The following is a 15,773-nucleotide window of genomic DNA, read 5'->3' as shown; positions in this document are numbered from 1 at the left end:
GATGAATTCTGTGATTAGATGCAAAGCACTTTGTAAATGTAAATGAAATGTCCCAGAATTTCAGTGTCAGCTGTTGGAACTCTCCCGTCTTTCCACTAGGTGATCTGGGAGATCTGCTGGAGGTGCAGGGCTCACGTTGCTTCACTAGGGGATATAAAGGTAGAGGGTCAGTGGACTGTACGTCCCAGTGGATCTTTGTGTTACTGTGCTGATGGGCTGCTGGACAGGGCTGACCTGGTGTACTGTCTGGCCCAATCTGTCTAGTAATGTCAGCAAACTAACCTATCTGTACAGCCCTAGAGAAACTGAAAACAGGAGCAGAAGGGCACACACACACACACACACACACACACACACACACACACACACACACACACACACACACACACACACAAAACTCACTGTCACATATGGCCCAGTCCAGCTCCACCCCTTGAGTCCAGGATGTCAGCTCATATTGCTCTTAGATAGCTGCCTGTGTGATTATTTGATTTTGATAGTAGTATGAGAATCTCTCTTTGCTCACACTGTTTTACAGTAGTGATTTTGAATTTAAAAAAAAATGACGCTTTTAGTGGATCTTCTGTACTATGAAGTCCTAGCATCTGTTATCTGGAACCCGTTGCTATATTGACTCTTGTGAAAATAATCATCCACATTTGAAAAATTATCCACATTTAGCTGAAAGTTGAGAAAGGATGTGATTAGTAACACATTCATGAGTATGAAAAGGGAGACACAATTCAAAAAGTAATATTATTCAAGCCATTAAAACTAATCTCAAATCCTCAAAGCGCAGCACTTTATTATTCACCATTGATGTCCAACACCCCCCCCTGCGGGATCCACAAGTGGTCTGTCCCACACCAATGTGCTTGTGGCTTACAGGGGAAACACTGGAAGAGCATCTGTCTCAGATCTAAAGGCTTTCTCACTGGAAGCTACGGGCGGGGGTTCTGTTGAGCAGCATGGCTGCCCTGCAAGGAGCTGGGCCAGCCTGTTCCCAATGTAGGTATCACCTTATGTGCTACTCTCTCTAACACCAATGAAACTAAGTTGACATCTAGACAAAAGCAATCCATTGTCACAAACACTCAGACGATGACTGACATGCGACTGATTAGCCTGCTGCAGCCTGTGCATTAGTTCATTTTATTCCTTAGGGCCAGTTTGGGTCAGTTTGGTGGAGGGTTGGTCCTTTGACTTGAGACTTCTCTCTATCTCCTCATCTCGCACTGCCACTCAGAGCTTTGTTCTTCAGAGCCCATCAGTCATGTTCCACATCTCCAAAATGAGATTCCATCTCCTGCTGTCATCTGCTCTAGCCAAGGCAGTTCTGAGGTCTTGAGAGTATGAGGCTGAAGGAAATCACAGATTATATGTCTAGCCCTGTGAAGGACTTTTCAGCTCTTTCAATCAAATTGCAGCTTTTGAAGAGTTTTGAGTACAGCAATTCTCTTGGACTGGTTTTGTACAGACAAGACTCCCACTGAGAGTTAAAGGTGTCAATTCCAAGAAGTAGATTGGACACTTCTTTTGATGCCACATGTATTTATGTGGGTCACATATGACTAGCAGACAATGCTGGGATATATCCAGGAAGAAATTATAAGAGGACCCCCACACACACATACGCACACAGACCGCTCGTACACAGAGACTCACATACAATTGTATATATATATAATTATAAAATAAATTATAATAATTTATATATATATATATATATATATAAACAGCTTTCACGAATTCACACAGTTGTGAGAAGTAAATTCACCCTCATCTAACCCTCATTTTTCAGCACATTAGTCCTTCACTCTACTAGTGCATATGTAAGAATGTGTTCAGGACTGATGGAAACATCATAGGTGCTACTTCAATTGGTGTGCAAGGTTGTCATCAAAATATAGGATAGTTACTTCAAATAATCTAATATCTAAGTTAGTCAAAATTTGTTTATTAGAGCATAATAAGGTACTAATTATAAGGCATAATTGATTTGTCATCTATCTTCAGTGTTTTTTTTTTGTTGTTGTTGAAAATAATACAAATGAACAGAGCAGGTGTGTCTAAACTTTGACTTATAGTGTATCTAGAGCTCAGACCTGCAGGACATCCTGTTTCTGATCCAGGAAGTAATTCCACCCATAAGCAAATAATGAGGCATCATAACATCAACTCCATGATATGTCCTCCAAGGATTATATAAACATGTCAGATATGTCAACCAGTTCCTCCATTACCCAGTTTGATTCTCACACTTTATATGGAGAGCTGTCATAATGGTATACTTGCTTGCAGGTTTGTTCTCAGTCTCTGGGTCTGATGACTCATGTCGCTCTCTGTGAGATTTCAGCCGGGCTTTAGCTTGGGCTTTTGAGTGGTGACCACTGAGACTTAATATCTCTGACATCTGTAAGTTATATACGTTTATCTACTCAGCACACCTGGTCCCACAAAATGTTCACAGGAAGTCAAACATGTACACTTATGAGATCATCATATAAATGGTATGACCAAGGTCATTATTAAAAGAGGAAATTACATTCCATTTTTTCTCAAACTAATTCAAGATTGCCATTGTTTTAAACTGTTTTAAAGTGGTCTTATATAAATATAATTGTAATAACTTGTGAATATTAATTGTAGAAGTCACTACATTGTACCACCATCTGTCCCTTCACTTCAGTTAATAACTATCTCATGTAGCCCCTAATTTCAATTATCCTGCCATTGTTTCCTCTGTTATCAATCACCCGTAGCCTGTAATTGGTGCTGTGTGCCATGCCAGTGTCATTCATCACTTGCACATTACCGGCGATGGAACTGTATTGATTTCTTGGGAACCTGCTTGGCCCTCAGGCATCAATCTCCAAGGAGGCAGTCACCATGGTAATGGTAATGGGTGGTCTGTAATAGAGTTTCAGATGGCCAGTCCAGATCTCGATTATTGACTAGAGGGAGATAATTGACAACAAGTAGATATTTAGGAACATATAGAGAAATGCGAGCAACACACTGAAGATCACCTCAAGATGAACACTCCTCTGAATTTTCAGTAAGCAAAATGAGAAGTTTCCATTTTTTGCACCAACAGAGTTTGGTCTTTTCTGCCTGAGCAGTGACTGACCCTTAGGTTAGCTCGCTGCTGGAAGCCAAAAACTGAAAAAACATAAAAATTCTATCAGAATAGGACCAATGAGATTGTTTGCAGCACTCAGTCTGGCTTCCTTGGCATTAGTGATTTGTAGTAAAACGGACAAGACAACATTTACAATGGAGCAGACCACACACACAGCTGCTCTGTTCGAGAATATGAGTTCTTAGTAAGACATACCAAACTGTTTTTTTTGTTTTGTTTTTTACTATGAGTGTGTGTGTTCTCACCTCTCCAATGGTGATGTGATTACCCCCTTTATTCGTCCCTTTATTCGTAAGAGTCACACGGAAAAGCAGACAGATTTCCTTCCACTCTTCCATGTTCCCTCAAAGGACCTTCATACACTTTTGCCATGCAGTTCTGCTAATGCATAATGCAAAAATGCAAAGTATGCATTGTAGCGTCTGTCTTATGCCAGTCTCCCCTTTATCATATCTATCACCTGAAACAGAACCATATTCCCATATCTTGTTTAACAGAAGGGTGGGGGGGGGGGCTACGCACCAAACAAACAAAAAAAATCACCATCCATCTGCTGATATTGTCAAAGCAAGGCTGTACTGCGTATGCTTAAGGCCACATCCATATTGTGCTTGAGCTGTGGAGGGGTGCGTAAAAGACCCTATCCTGCTGTCTCTCTGTGAGTTCTGGTTATAGTTCCAACAGTTTAACGACCTCAGTGTGTGGGACCTTCTTCATGGTGACTTCTTGATGTGTTACTTCAATAACCTCAGCCTGTCAGGACGTCTGCTAGAGATAAAGGAATGGCTAGATGACTGACCCCGAATGTCAGCCTCTGTCCGCAGTGTCTGTGAAGCTGTGTCCTGTGGCACCTTACCAAAAGTGGTTCATTGGGGTTTGAAATCTGTTCACAGTGGATCACACTATTAGTACAATACATCTGCCGGATTACTGCTGAATGAGGCAAGGCTAATTGGATTTGGAATCAATTTCCATGAAGATGAATTATATCTTTTGGATACGTTTGGATTTCTGTTGATGACTTCATGTCCGTTTTAATTTACAGACAAATTCTTCTGTGGTTAGTTTTCAAAGATCAGTTGGATTTCATCATTAGTAAGCGAGACCATAGAACAGACTAAGTCTGCTCTTAATCTTTATCGCTCTACACAAAAAGTATCGTTTTCCATTTGGATGGGTGGATGTTGGATTACTGGAAGTCTTTTCTATGTTGACTGATCAGTCTGCAGAGTTGGCATTGTTCAGGAGGTCACAGTTTCCACTCTTAGACTCTTTACAACATTCTGGTAAAGCTTTAGTGTTCAGTGTCCCTGGCTCAAGGCCTGTTTAAGAGATCTCTACAGCCTGGGCCTGTTTAAGATTCTCTCTATCTGGAATCATGAATACAGAAGCAGAGCCAAATGGGATTTAAGCTGTAATAAACAGAAAATCACTTTCCACGTCTGGAACTGAGACCGACAAGCACTTTCTCTCTACGGGAGCTGGTAAAACAAGTTATTGCATTTAATACTGTCCATTTTGAAGAAACTTTGGTACAATGTGTGCTCTCCATATCATTTTGAGGTTTTGCTTGCTTAATATGCATAACATGTATGTAGGATCTTCATGAAGACCTAATAAGGTACAGGCTCAGGTTATTGTGCAACATCTCATACCCCTACAAGACAGCATACCACATTTTAATGAACTCTACATTTAGGTGGACCTGGGTCTTACAAACTAGATGATACATGAAACAGAATAAATGTTGTGTGACCCATCTGCCTTTCCAACATATTATTCCGGCCCATCAGTGATTGGCGTTAATGACTACTTTTCTTGCTCTGACTGCCACAGACTTAATTTAAACTACATCTCCTTGACAACCAAGTGTGTTTGCAGCCTGTGACATTTTAGCTGGTAACCAGGATACTATGGGTCTGAAACTGTAAGTTACCATGGTGACATGATGAAAGTATGTGTGTTTGCTTAATGACAAAGTTGAAATGCTAGCTTAGAGATGGTTCAATGCAGAACCCACATGAGTAAACGCCAGAGATACATTTATTGGCAAAACTGTATTCGCTTCTTAGGTGTTTTGTCCAGTTTTTTTGTTTTGTCACATGGAGTTCATCTGAGCTCAGCATGACGGCTGTAAGATTTAACACTGTTCATCCTACTGTCTTCCCACATGGCAGTTGGGTCCCTTGACTCATAGCTCTTCTCAAACATGGCCAGAGGAGGAATCCTGATAATGCCAGTAGATATTGTTTTGCCTATTTCGGCATTACTCACTGAGGTTGTTATTATGATTCATTTGTTGTCTTTTTGGGGTCCGTTTGTGGCTAACAAGACACAGCCACAGAGAAACACATGTTGCAGAGGACAAATGATGTATGTCCAACTCACCCTCACAGTCCCTGAACTTAATGAGGACCTAATTTCACTGCTGAGAGAGAGAGACAGTTATCTATGGCCATTATAGGCCTCTTTTCATTGCATCATTTAAACGCAGTCAAAGTTATTTTGTAATGGATTTTAAATAAGATGGACCAAATGTCTTGGTGACACTGCATACTGAAGCACCCATCAAAAACCTGTTACTTCAGCAACCTGCTAAACCTGCATGCATATACCCTAGAGCAGGCGTACTCAACTAAATTTGTCCGCGGTCCAATTTTGGCAGATACCTGTGACCTGAGGTCCGGTGCGGCGGGGGTGGCGAACGTAAGTTGTTGAGCGGGGGGGCGAACGTAACACTCGTGACGGAGTGTTTTTTCAAAAGCCCTGAAATAAATGCTACGGTTTGGTTTTGGTCCATATCCAGTTAATCAGGAATGAGATTGGGTCCGGACAGGACTGCGTTCGGGTCCGGATCCGGATCCGGACCGCGGTCCGCCAGTTGAGTACCCCTGCCCTAGAGAGTCTCAAGGCAGGCTAAACCTGCATATACTCTAGGGCAGGAGTGGCTAACTCACACTAGGGGCATCCGAACCGTGCTGCTGTGTCCAGGTCCGATTGGGGAGAGTCCCCAGCCGGCCACGCTCTCACCTGAACAAACGATCTGTGCTGTGGCCCGGTTACCTCATCAGCTCTGAGGGCGACACACTGCTACATCTTCATGGTACACAGTTTGTTTACAAGCCTAGCGAGCCGCTAACACTTTTAAAACTGGCGTAGTGGAAAACGTGAGACTAGCAGTATGAAGTATCTGTGCTATTGTGATTGTGCTTTGAGTTTCGTGGTTGAGACGCGGTCTTCTGTCACACGTTTGTAATAATCCACATACGAGGTGCAGCAAAGGCACCGCAGACGACTGAGGGAGGCTTCAAAACTACTGCTGCTGTCTGTTCTCTTCTTCCTAAAGGTGAACGCAGGTCACGTCAGTGTCTTTGTAATGAGTGTTGATAATGGAGTTTATCCACCTTTTACCTAGAAAACAACAGTTGCATACATAACAGCTCGTAGTGTGCATGCGCGCATGCATGAGCAACCTCGCCGCGCCGTGGGCCACTTCCTCCAACCGTGCCAAAGTCCTGAAGCAGATCTCGCCTGGGCGTGGTTCGGAACACTCACATTAGCCAACCCTGCCATGCTTTAGGGGCGTTCCGGATCCTTACGTTTATATTGAAGTTTGTGTTCATGTTTTTTTTTTATGCAAAGGGATGTGTGATGTTCAAGTGTGCCCATGTGTATGATGTGGCTCTTTGCTGTAACATAGTAAAAAAAAGTGGTTCTTGGTCTCTGACAGATTGGCCACCCCTGCTCTAGGGTTTAGGTCTCACTAAACTAAATTAGGTCCTCTGCTCCTTACATACTGGTACACATAACAGCTTTACTGACCGCACTAGTAGTGTTGCATACTAGTCCAGGATCCTGCTAATCTTGTTTGACCCTCATCACTTCACCCATACATGCTGAGACACCAGTCTGCCACCTTACCCCAGTACGGCACCCAGCTACTGCTGGCTTACATCGCTCCAACACCCTAAATGAGGAACTGGCTTAAGGATCTCCAAGAGTTAACATCACTGAAACAGGCGTCACCGGCTGTTGTGGTTTACAAATGGACAGTCAGGCTCCAAACATTAGCATACTCCCATGCACAAACACAATAGCCTGTATATGCTTACTGTATATAGGGCCTATTTATGTTTCTTCTTCTTTTTCTTACTGTGTGTGTGTGTGTGTGTGTGTGTGTGTGTGTGTGTGTGTGTGTGTGTGTGTGTGTGTGTGTGTGTGTGTATTCATGCTTTGCAGGGGGCTGTTTGCCAGCCATTACACAGAGACACACTACCTGGAGGGAAGGCGTGTTGTCAACACTTCACCTACGGCCACAGTAAGATTGCTGCTCCACCATGCTGTGTTGAGTAGGAGTGTCCTCACTGCTCCATCACCATCGCTACAACCTTTTGCCTTCTCGTTCTGAAATCTTATCCCACTGCTTTGACATTTGAGTGCAGCAAGCATCTGTGATGGTTTGGTCAGGGTTCAGAGGTAAAGGGCAGCAAGTGAATGTGTTAATCATCTTTTTTATCTTGCATTCTCTGCTGCATTAGGGCTTTTGATGTCTTTTTCTCTTTGCGTCTCCACCCCCTCCCCCCTCTGTTCCTTTCTTTTGGTTTTATTCTTTGCATGTTTCCCAGACTTTGATCCCAGAACAGGGTATGGGAATGACGTATCAGTTTGGACATTAACTGTTGACTTCTTGTTACTCTCACCTTTTTTTTTACTTAATTAATCAAGTCATCATGGACATCAGCTGTGACAGGTCCTCTGTGCTTCCAATGACAAGCCTAGACATGAACTGTTAGGAGAAATGATTAAGAGAGAGAGAGAGGCTGAGTTGGAATATGACGGTGCCGTGTGCCTGCTTGTTTTGAAGGGAGGCGATGAACACAGTTCACATTATCCAGATGTCCGCAGGTCCTGGTCCCAAGCCACGTTACGTAGAGGTCTTTTGGTCATCCAAACTGCCACAAGTCCATGTCCTTTGAGGGCAAACAGCCTGGACCACTCTACACAAACATACCCTCATACATTAACTTCTGAGTACATGTATATGGAAGAACATGTAAATAACTGGACATACATTTTGTTATTTTGGCTCTGATCATAAAATGAAATTTGAAAAAATGAAAATTGGTTTAAAGTGCAGAATAGAAATTACATCCTATCTTATACGCACTCCCATATTTCAGGGTGCCTTAATCAGATAAAACTGTCATGTTTTATGTGCCCTATAGTCAATGACTGCAGAGACTGAAAGACACAGATATCCGTCCTGAATTACCACCTGCAGTGTTGCTATAGGCACCCCACAGGGTGACAAAAAAGTGCTGTAGGTTCATTTACCACTGGAGCTCTCGCTGCGTATACACTTGTGATTCCTGCATTGTAAAGAAGAGCATACTCACTGTGCATTACGTTGGATTACAGACATGATAAGGGGCTTCCTTAAGACCTCCATGGTTGCTGCAGATTTGGAGTGTTGTCCTGCTGTGCGGTGAAGGACATGCCGATGAGCTTTGCAGCATTTGCTTGAATCTGAGTCACTAGGTTTTTTAAAAGTAGGTTTTTTTAAAAGTGTATTTTAATGATGCGTCCAGCTGCTGTCATCATTGGTAAAGGCAAGAGTCCCTGTTCTGGCAGCTAGGTATGCTCATGCATTAGCACGATCAAGTTTTCTTCTTCTTCATCTTCTGAAAACTGGATTTCAAATGACACATCAAGGTTAAAGAACAGATTTAATTTGAAGCAAGTTATATATATATATATATATATATATAATATGCCCCTTGTTTCACTGGCCTGTAAGTCACTGGACTTGTTTATCTATCACCAGCTGGCTAGGAAATTGATGACTATTGATGTGCGTCATTGAATCAGAAGTTCCAAGCAGTTCTTTCCTCCACTGTTTTCTCACTCAGTCAGTTTTGACCGGCTTAACCTTGCTCATATCTGTTAATAGGATTCCGTTTCAGAACTCGCCAGCATTTTCCTTTCTTAAGACTTTGCAGTGCATGATGGGGAATCATCGTTGCATTTTTTTCTTCTCCTTATGGTTAACCTTTGTACTTCCTTCTGTACGTCCTGAATACACCCTGGATAACTCCTGGATTGTATCATGCCCATCCCTGCTTCACTGTGGGAGGGAGTGATTGAACAGTACTTCACTCATCCAGTGTGATCTTTCTTGGTTACAGGTTCGTTATTTCTTCCTATCTGTCTGACAGACACTTGAGTCCAGCTGTCTCTGGTTGATTTATTCTTTGTTTGTCTGCTTTTCTGTCACTGACACTCTGGAACTCTGGTTGAAGGACACAGTTGAGCCTCTACATGAAGTTTCTAAATCCACCTCTACTGATGAACTATTGATGTAACAATGCACACCAGTCATCAGCAGGCCAAGAACCAAGATCCTTAAACAGTTCCCTGTGTCCTACAAAGTGAAGGGAATATGCTCAGATTCCTTTGTGGTTCGTCCAAAGTAGAGGAACTAGTCTCAAATTCAATTTGACATTCTGCACTCAGTGTTTTATTTCAAATTCAGTGTGGAGGAGTATGAAGTCATATCAACAAAAAAAAAAAAACTGTCACTGACCAACAATGTACAGACTTAACAGCAAATCCATAAGCCAGTTCACATAGAGGCCATGTGGAGGGGTTTAGTCTTTCTAACACTAAATGACAGCGTTCAGCCACCACCTATCATACTTTCATGTTTCTCAGGGGTCAACATTGCAACCTATTTGCAAAAATGTGAAGAGATTGTTCTTAAGGAAAAAATTCAGAGTACCATTAAGAAACCGTCTCTGCCAACAACATCTCTGTTGTGTGTTACTTGGTCCTAACAGGCAAAGGCTTGGCTTGTCTCCCACATTAGACAGTTCTGGGCTGCTTGGAGGGGTAATAAAATGCTTAGGAGCAAAAAAATGTAATAACAGCAAATATATGACCCAGTATAGTGTTTTGCTGGCCATTTTACATTGATGAAGTTATGGTTATTACTCCATCTTCACTTGGTTAAGGTGCATCATGTTTGTATTTGATCAGACCAAACACATGAGACAGTGTCAGGGCTGGCTCGGCTGCCGCTCATCTTACCACCACTAGAGGCACCCGAGTCAGTCTTAGACTCAATAGGCGCAATCAGCAGTGATCCGTTTCAGCTGTTGCTATGGCTTCTTAAGGAAGCTTGTGGAAATGGGTCACTGCTGAATCATTTTGGCTCGTCTTCACTTTGTCAGCCCTTTCTCTGCTCCCTCTTGTTGCGTTCTATAAGAAAGGTGTCTCGCCACCTTATGCTTTCTCTCCCTCTCTCTTGTCTCTATTACTTTTCTATGGCTTATTCGAGTATCTATCTCCCACGCCACTATCTGGCCTCTCTCAAGTTTTCCCCCAGCTATTTCTCTTCCTATCCATTTCATATTTATTTTGTGAAGGGCTTTTTGTTTGTTGCAGTGTCTGCCTGCAGCCAGTTACTTCCCCTGGCGTCCTTAGTTTCGTTTTCACGCGTTGAGTTTCTTCCACGTTATTTCTGTTTCTTTTGTTATTTTTCCTCCTGTGTATCTACGGTTGAGTATTGTCTTTTGTCGAGCATTCCACGTCATTTTCTGTTGTTTATCCACCCGTGTTTTGCGGTCGAGTTTATTTTTGACGTGTTGAGTTTCTTCCGCATCTTTTTTGTTTCATTTTGCTGCTGTGTGAGTGTGTGGACGCACGCTCACATTTTTTACTACTTGCGTTTGTTGGCACTTGGGTCTATTACTCACTTGGATTTATCACGTTGTGTACTAGTTGGTACACCCGTTACAGAACGATTCAGCCTAACATGGACCCAGCTGTGAAACGCAGAGCAGCTAAATAAAAGACTGCTCTAGTAACCTAGGGAAAACAGCTTTCCAATCATGAACAGATGCTTCAGCAGATAATGGAGCAATTGAGCAATGTCACTGCTGCTATCCAGACCTTAGACAGTACTAATTCAGCTCTTCCCCAATCACTCTCTGCCAGGCCAGTTATAACACTGGCTGCTTCAGTTCATAATGACACCCACTCTCCTGTCTCCTGCTCAGTACTCAGTAGATCCCGAAGGGTGTAGGGTTTTTTTTTTATTACAATGTTCTCTCACGTTCGAACAGCAACCCTCAAGTTTTCTCACAGAATGCGTCAAGGTAGCCTACATAATGGCTCACCTCTCACCTCTGGGAAGCTCAGGCTGTTGTGTGCTCCTCCTATGATCACTTTTCGGCAGCCATGAAAAGTGCCTTTTACCATCCGTCATCAGGAAGAGTGATTGGTCCTCGTCTTTTACGGTTACGTCAGGGTAGAATGTCTGTGGCTGAAAACTCAATAGAGTTCAGGACGCAAGCTTCTGAGAGCGGGTGGGGTATGGATGCCCTGCTGGCTATCTATCAGGAAGGTCTTTCTGACGAATTGAAAGATGAGCTAGCACTCCGTGACCCCCTGGCAGATCTGGACACTATGATCAACACCTCGACAACAATCGCCGTGAGTGTAAACAGGCCAAAAGAACAAAGTCCCAGGTCACAACGTTCACTACAGAAATTCCCCATATTGTTGAGTCACGTGTATCCAATAACGAACCACAGCCTATACAATTGGGTCACACATGCCTGACTCAGCAGGAGAGACAGACGCACCTCCAGGAAGGCAGGTGCCCCTACTGCGGTAGTGAGGGGCATCAAAAGTCAAAGTGTCCTGAGCTACAGTGAAGAAGGAGACCCTGGTGGGTCCTGTCACAAGTCCTCCTAGCAACGGACTGTACGCCCATGTGTCATTAGCCTGGCGGGGCACTGAGGAGAAACGCTTGTTGGCGTTTATCGACTCAGGTGCTGCAGCCAGTTTTATAGATGCATCTCTGGCCACTGAACTTGGCATCCCACTCATCAGCTTAGATAAACCCCTCTCGGTGGCGGCGGTGGATGGGAGTGCTTTAACCTCCGGTGAAGTCACCAAACAAACTATACCGGTTGACATGAACATAGAGGGTCACAAGGAGCAGCTCACCCTCTATGTGATTAATGCCCCTCAGATGCATCTCACCCTGGGATTTCCGTGGTTGCAATGCCAAAACCCAGAGGTAGATTGGCTCACCCGCACTGTACGAAGTTGGGGGGCTGACTGTCAAGAGACTTATATCAGGAAACACCCAAAGTCTCCTACTGATCACCCTCCTGAACCTGTAGACCTCGCTCAGGTTCCCCGTGACTACCACGACCTGACTGAGGTCTTCGACAAAAGGAAATCTAGTTTCCTTCCGCTCCACAGACCTTATGATATAGCCATCGACCTGCTTCCTGGTTCTAACCCCCCTAGGGGTCGTCTTTTTTCTTTGGCCTTTCTGGAACACAGGGCCATGGATGACTATATACAAGAGGCCCTAGCGCAGGGGTGGCCAACCTGCGGCTCGCGAGTGCGCAGTTTGTTTACAAGCCTAGCGAGCCGCTAATAGTTTTAAAACCGGAGTAGTGGAAAACACGCATTTGACTGTCTTCACAGCTAATGATTTACACTCGCCCCCCTCGGTTAACAATCTACACTCGCCCATGTACGATGTGGCTCTTTGCCGTAACACAGTAAGATAAGTGGCTCTTGGTCTATGACGGGTTGGCCACCCCTGCCCTAGCGGCAGGTTTTATTAGGCCTTCCACTTCCCCCGCCGGGACCGTGTTCTTTTTTGTGGGAAAAAAGGATGGAGGGTTAAGACCATGCATTGATTATTGTGGCTTCAACAAAGTAACGATAAAGGATCGTCATCCCTTACCACTCATGGCCACTGCAATCGAGGCACTCCAACAAGCATCTATATTCACTAAACTTGATCTCCGGAGTGCCTACAATTTGGTCAGGGGCCCGAGAGGGTGATGAATGGAAGACTGCCTTTATCACTCCTTCGGGGCATTATGAATATTTAGTGATGCCATTTGGTCTTATGAATGCCCCAGTGATCTTCCAACATTTTATTAACGAGGTGCTAAGAGAAGCTCTTAACCGGTATTCTTTTGTATAGTTGGATGACATCCTCATTTATAGTCATTCTGAGTCTGAGCACGTTAAACACTTAAGGCGAATTTTATAACTTTACACCTTTACATAAAACTCAAGAAATCTCAATTCCACGTCCGTGGGGTAGGCTTTTTAGGGTACCACATAGCCCATAAAACCCTATCTATGGATCCATGTAAGATCCGGGCTCAATTACCTACACCCACCTTACTCCGTTTGGTTCAGCGCTTCTTGGGTTTTGCTAAATTTTACTGTTGTTTTATTAAGGGTTTCAGCACCTTGGCAGCCCCTCTCATCGCTCTCACTAAAAGAACCCCCGGTCCCTTCATCTGGTCTCCTGAAGCACAGCGATCGACTGCCTTAAGAAGCAGTTTACCTCGGAATCGGTGTTATGCATGCCTGACCCTGAACTTCCCTTCAGGGGTCTCACATTTTTTACTACTTGTGTTTGTCGGTACTTGGGTCTATTACTCTCTTGGTTTTAACACGGTGTGTAATAGTTGGTACACCCATCGTTACACAAAGTGGTCAAATGAATGAACGTGTGTTTGTTACTGGAAACATGGCAGCTGCTTTAGTCTGAGCCTTAGCTATGGCCCAGTGTGAACTGGTCATCTGGTCATTTTATACAGTACACATTCTGGATCAGAAACATTCACTAACGAATGGCCTCAAGTTGGCTAATTAAAATTAAAAGCACCCAGTGTAGAGTGCACATGTGGCTTTCCCTTAATACAACATCCAAGGTTTCATGTCTTCAGCCGGTTGCTAAATCAGGTGCCTTCCCTGCTGTTCACTGCTCCACTGTGTATTTCATATTTAATGTGATAGGAATGTCCTTTCCACCTCTGGAAGTGCAGGAAATATGCCACCGGTGGGCTTGACAATTTTGAGCTAACCGCCTTGTCAGCTTGTACCAGCCGGAGTGATGTTCTGACAAATGACAGCCTTCAGGCTGGGAGATCCCCTGAGATGGGAGAGAGGAACCGTGCCTGAGTACAGACATAATGACCTGACACCACACAATGGGTAGTAGCACATGGCTAAAACAGTCAGACTGCATGCTTGCTATTTTGTCATTGTTGCACACAGTTCAAAGACTCCAGTTCTAAATGGAGGCAAAAAATCTAAACTTTTTCCCAACAAAAATCCCCCCCCCCCCTCTAGAGAGAGTGGAATGTTTCCTTTTGAAGGCCTGTGCACAGACAGGGGGAGTGTAGGCTGTGGGTGTCTGTGCCTGTGAGAAAGAGACCTGGGAAGATCAGTGCGGGAACAAGAACCCCAAAGCCATGTTTTCAGTCCAAAGAAGACAAGTCCTCCCTTCTGAATGAAACAAACCAGCTTTGTGCTGAAATGCGTCTCTGTCTCTCTCTCTATCTTTCTTTCTCTCTCTCTCTCTCTCTCTCTCTCTCTCTGTCTCTCTCTGTCTCTCTCTCTCCCTTTCTCTCTATCCCAGCAGGTGCTGTTTGAAAACAGGCAGTGGTCGTGTGTAATGTCTTCTTGATAAATGGCTCACAGACTTACTATATTACTTCTGTCAGTAGAAATCTTAATGTAGATTAACAAGGAGGACACTGTCTGCACACACGCACACACACCTTCAGAGAGTGTTGATGCTGTTATCCGTCAGCGTCATGAGGGCTGTGCATTAGACCCTTGTTTGTGTGTCTTTCAGACAAACTGCTACTATCATGGAGAGGTGATCGGCCACAGGCACTCTGACGTCATCCTCAGCACCTGTACAGGACTCAGGTGTGTTACTGTAGTACCCTCCCTCATGGAGATCACCACAATAACCCCACGCCTCGTACACACGCACACACAAACACACACACAAACCCACGCGCCAACCCATCCAGATTCTGACATTACCCACGGTCCACTGCTCTCTCAGGGCTCGGCGTGCACTCTACATCTAGAGTGCCCTGAAGGAAGTCTGGTTTAAGGACACAGTCTGGATGTGAGCAGTGACTCACCAGGCTCTGTGAGTTCACATCGCCATGACGCTGGAGGTCTGCAGCTCATCCGTCCTGTTTGACAAGGGAGCCGTTTGATTCATGGCTACACTGGTGTTAATTATCCTAGACTGTATCAAGCTACACTAGATGAAACAATGGAGACTCTTCATGAGACTCTTCTTCATTTGATCATGGTGAACAAAGGATAGTGGGCATAAATATTGCCATACAAATACCAGGGAGTCAAATTAATTAGTGTTTAATAAATAATAAGATTATGAAAAAAAATCCATATGCATTCACGAGTTACATTAAAAAAAGCAAAAAAGCAATCGATCTAAAGATATGTACACACACACACACACACACACACACACACACACACACACACACACACTGTAGCATGTCATGCCAGGATAATTACTGATAATTCTGCTGGACAGCAATAGGAATGTCCTCACATATCAGCCAGCAAGTGTCTCCTCTCTCTCTGCAGTGAGATCCTTTATTGCCTAAGTTCTTTATTTAGGTTTGGTGTGCAGCTGCAACCTGTCTTGCAACCCTGCATCAAACACACACACACAGATACACACACATCCTCAGAGCTCCCCTGACTAGAATTGTGTTTCTTGGCATTTAAGCCAAAATAAATTAGCGTTGAT

The 15,773-nt window shown here is 43.9% G+C and overlaps 1 protein-coding gene across 4 annotated transcripts in view; it reads left to right on the top strand.

Annotated features, from left to right (window-relative positions):
• The window catches only part of adam12a (ADAM metallopeptidase domain 12a), a 78,104-nt gene that overhangs the window by 30,104 nt on the left and 32,227 nt on the right, over window positions 1-15,773 (top strand). For 2 of the 4 annotated variants that reach the window (XM_076999992.1, XM_076999993.1), the window contains 2 exons: window positions 7,382-7,460; window positions 14,829-14,905. In XM_076999992.1, coding sequence (XP_076856107.1) covers window positions 7,382-7,460; window positions 14,829-14,905 — 156 coding nt within the window. Of the gene's footprint in view, window positions 1-7,381; window positions 7,461-14,828; window positions 14,906-15,047; window positions 15,166-15,773 lie in introns of those variants that run through there. The other 2 variants (XM_076999994.1, XM_076999996.1) reach the window with 2 other exon arrangements.

The sequence above is a fragment of the Brachyhypopomus gauderio genome, chromosome 3 (genome assembly GCF_052324685.1).
Source record: "Brachyhypopomus gauderio isolate BG-103 chromosome 3, BGAUD_0.2, whole genome shotgun sequence".
Lineage (NCBI taxonomy): Eukaryota > Metazoa > Chordata > Actinopteri > Gymnotiformes > Hypopomidae > Brachyhypopomus > Brachyhypopomus gauderio.
This window is presented reverse-complemented; position numbering and strand designations above follow the sequence as displayed.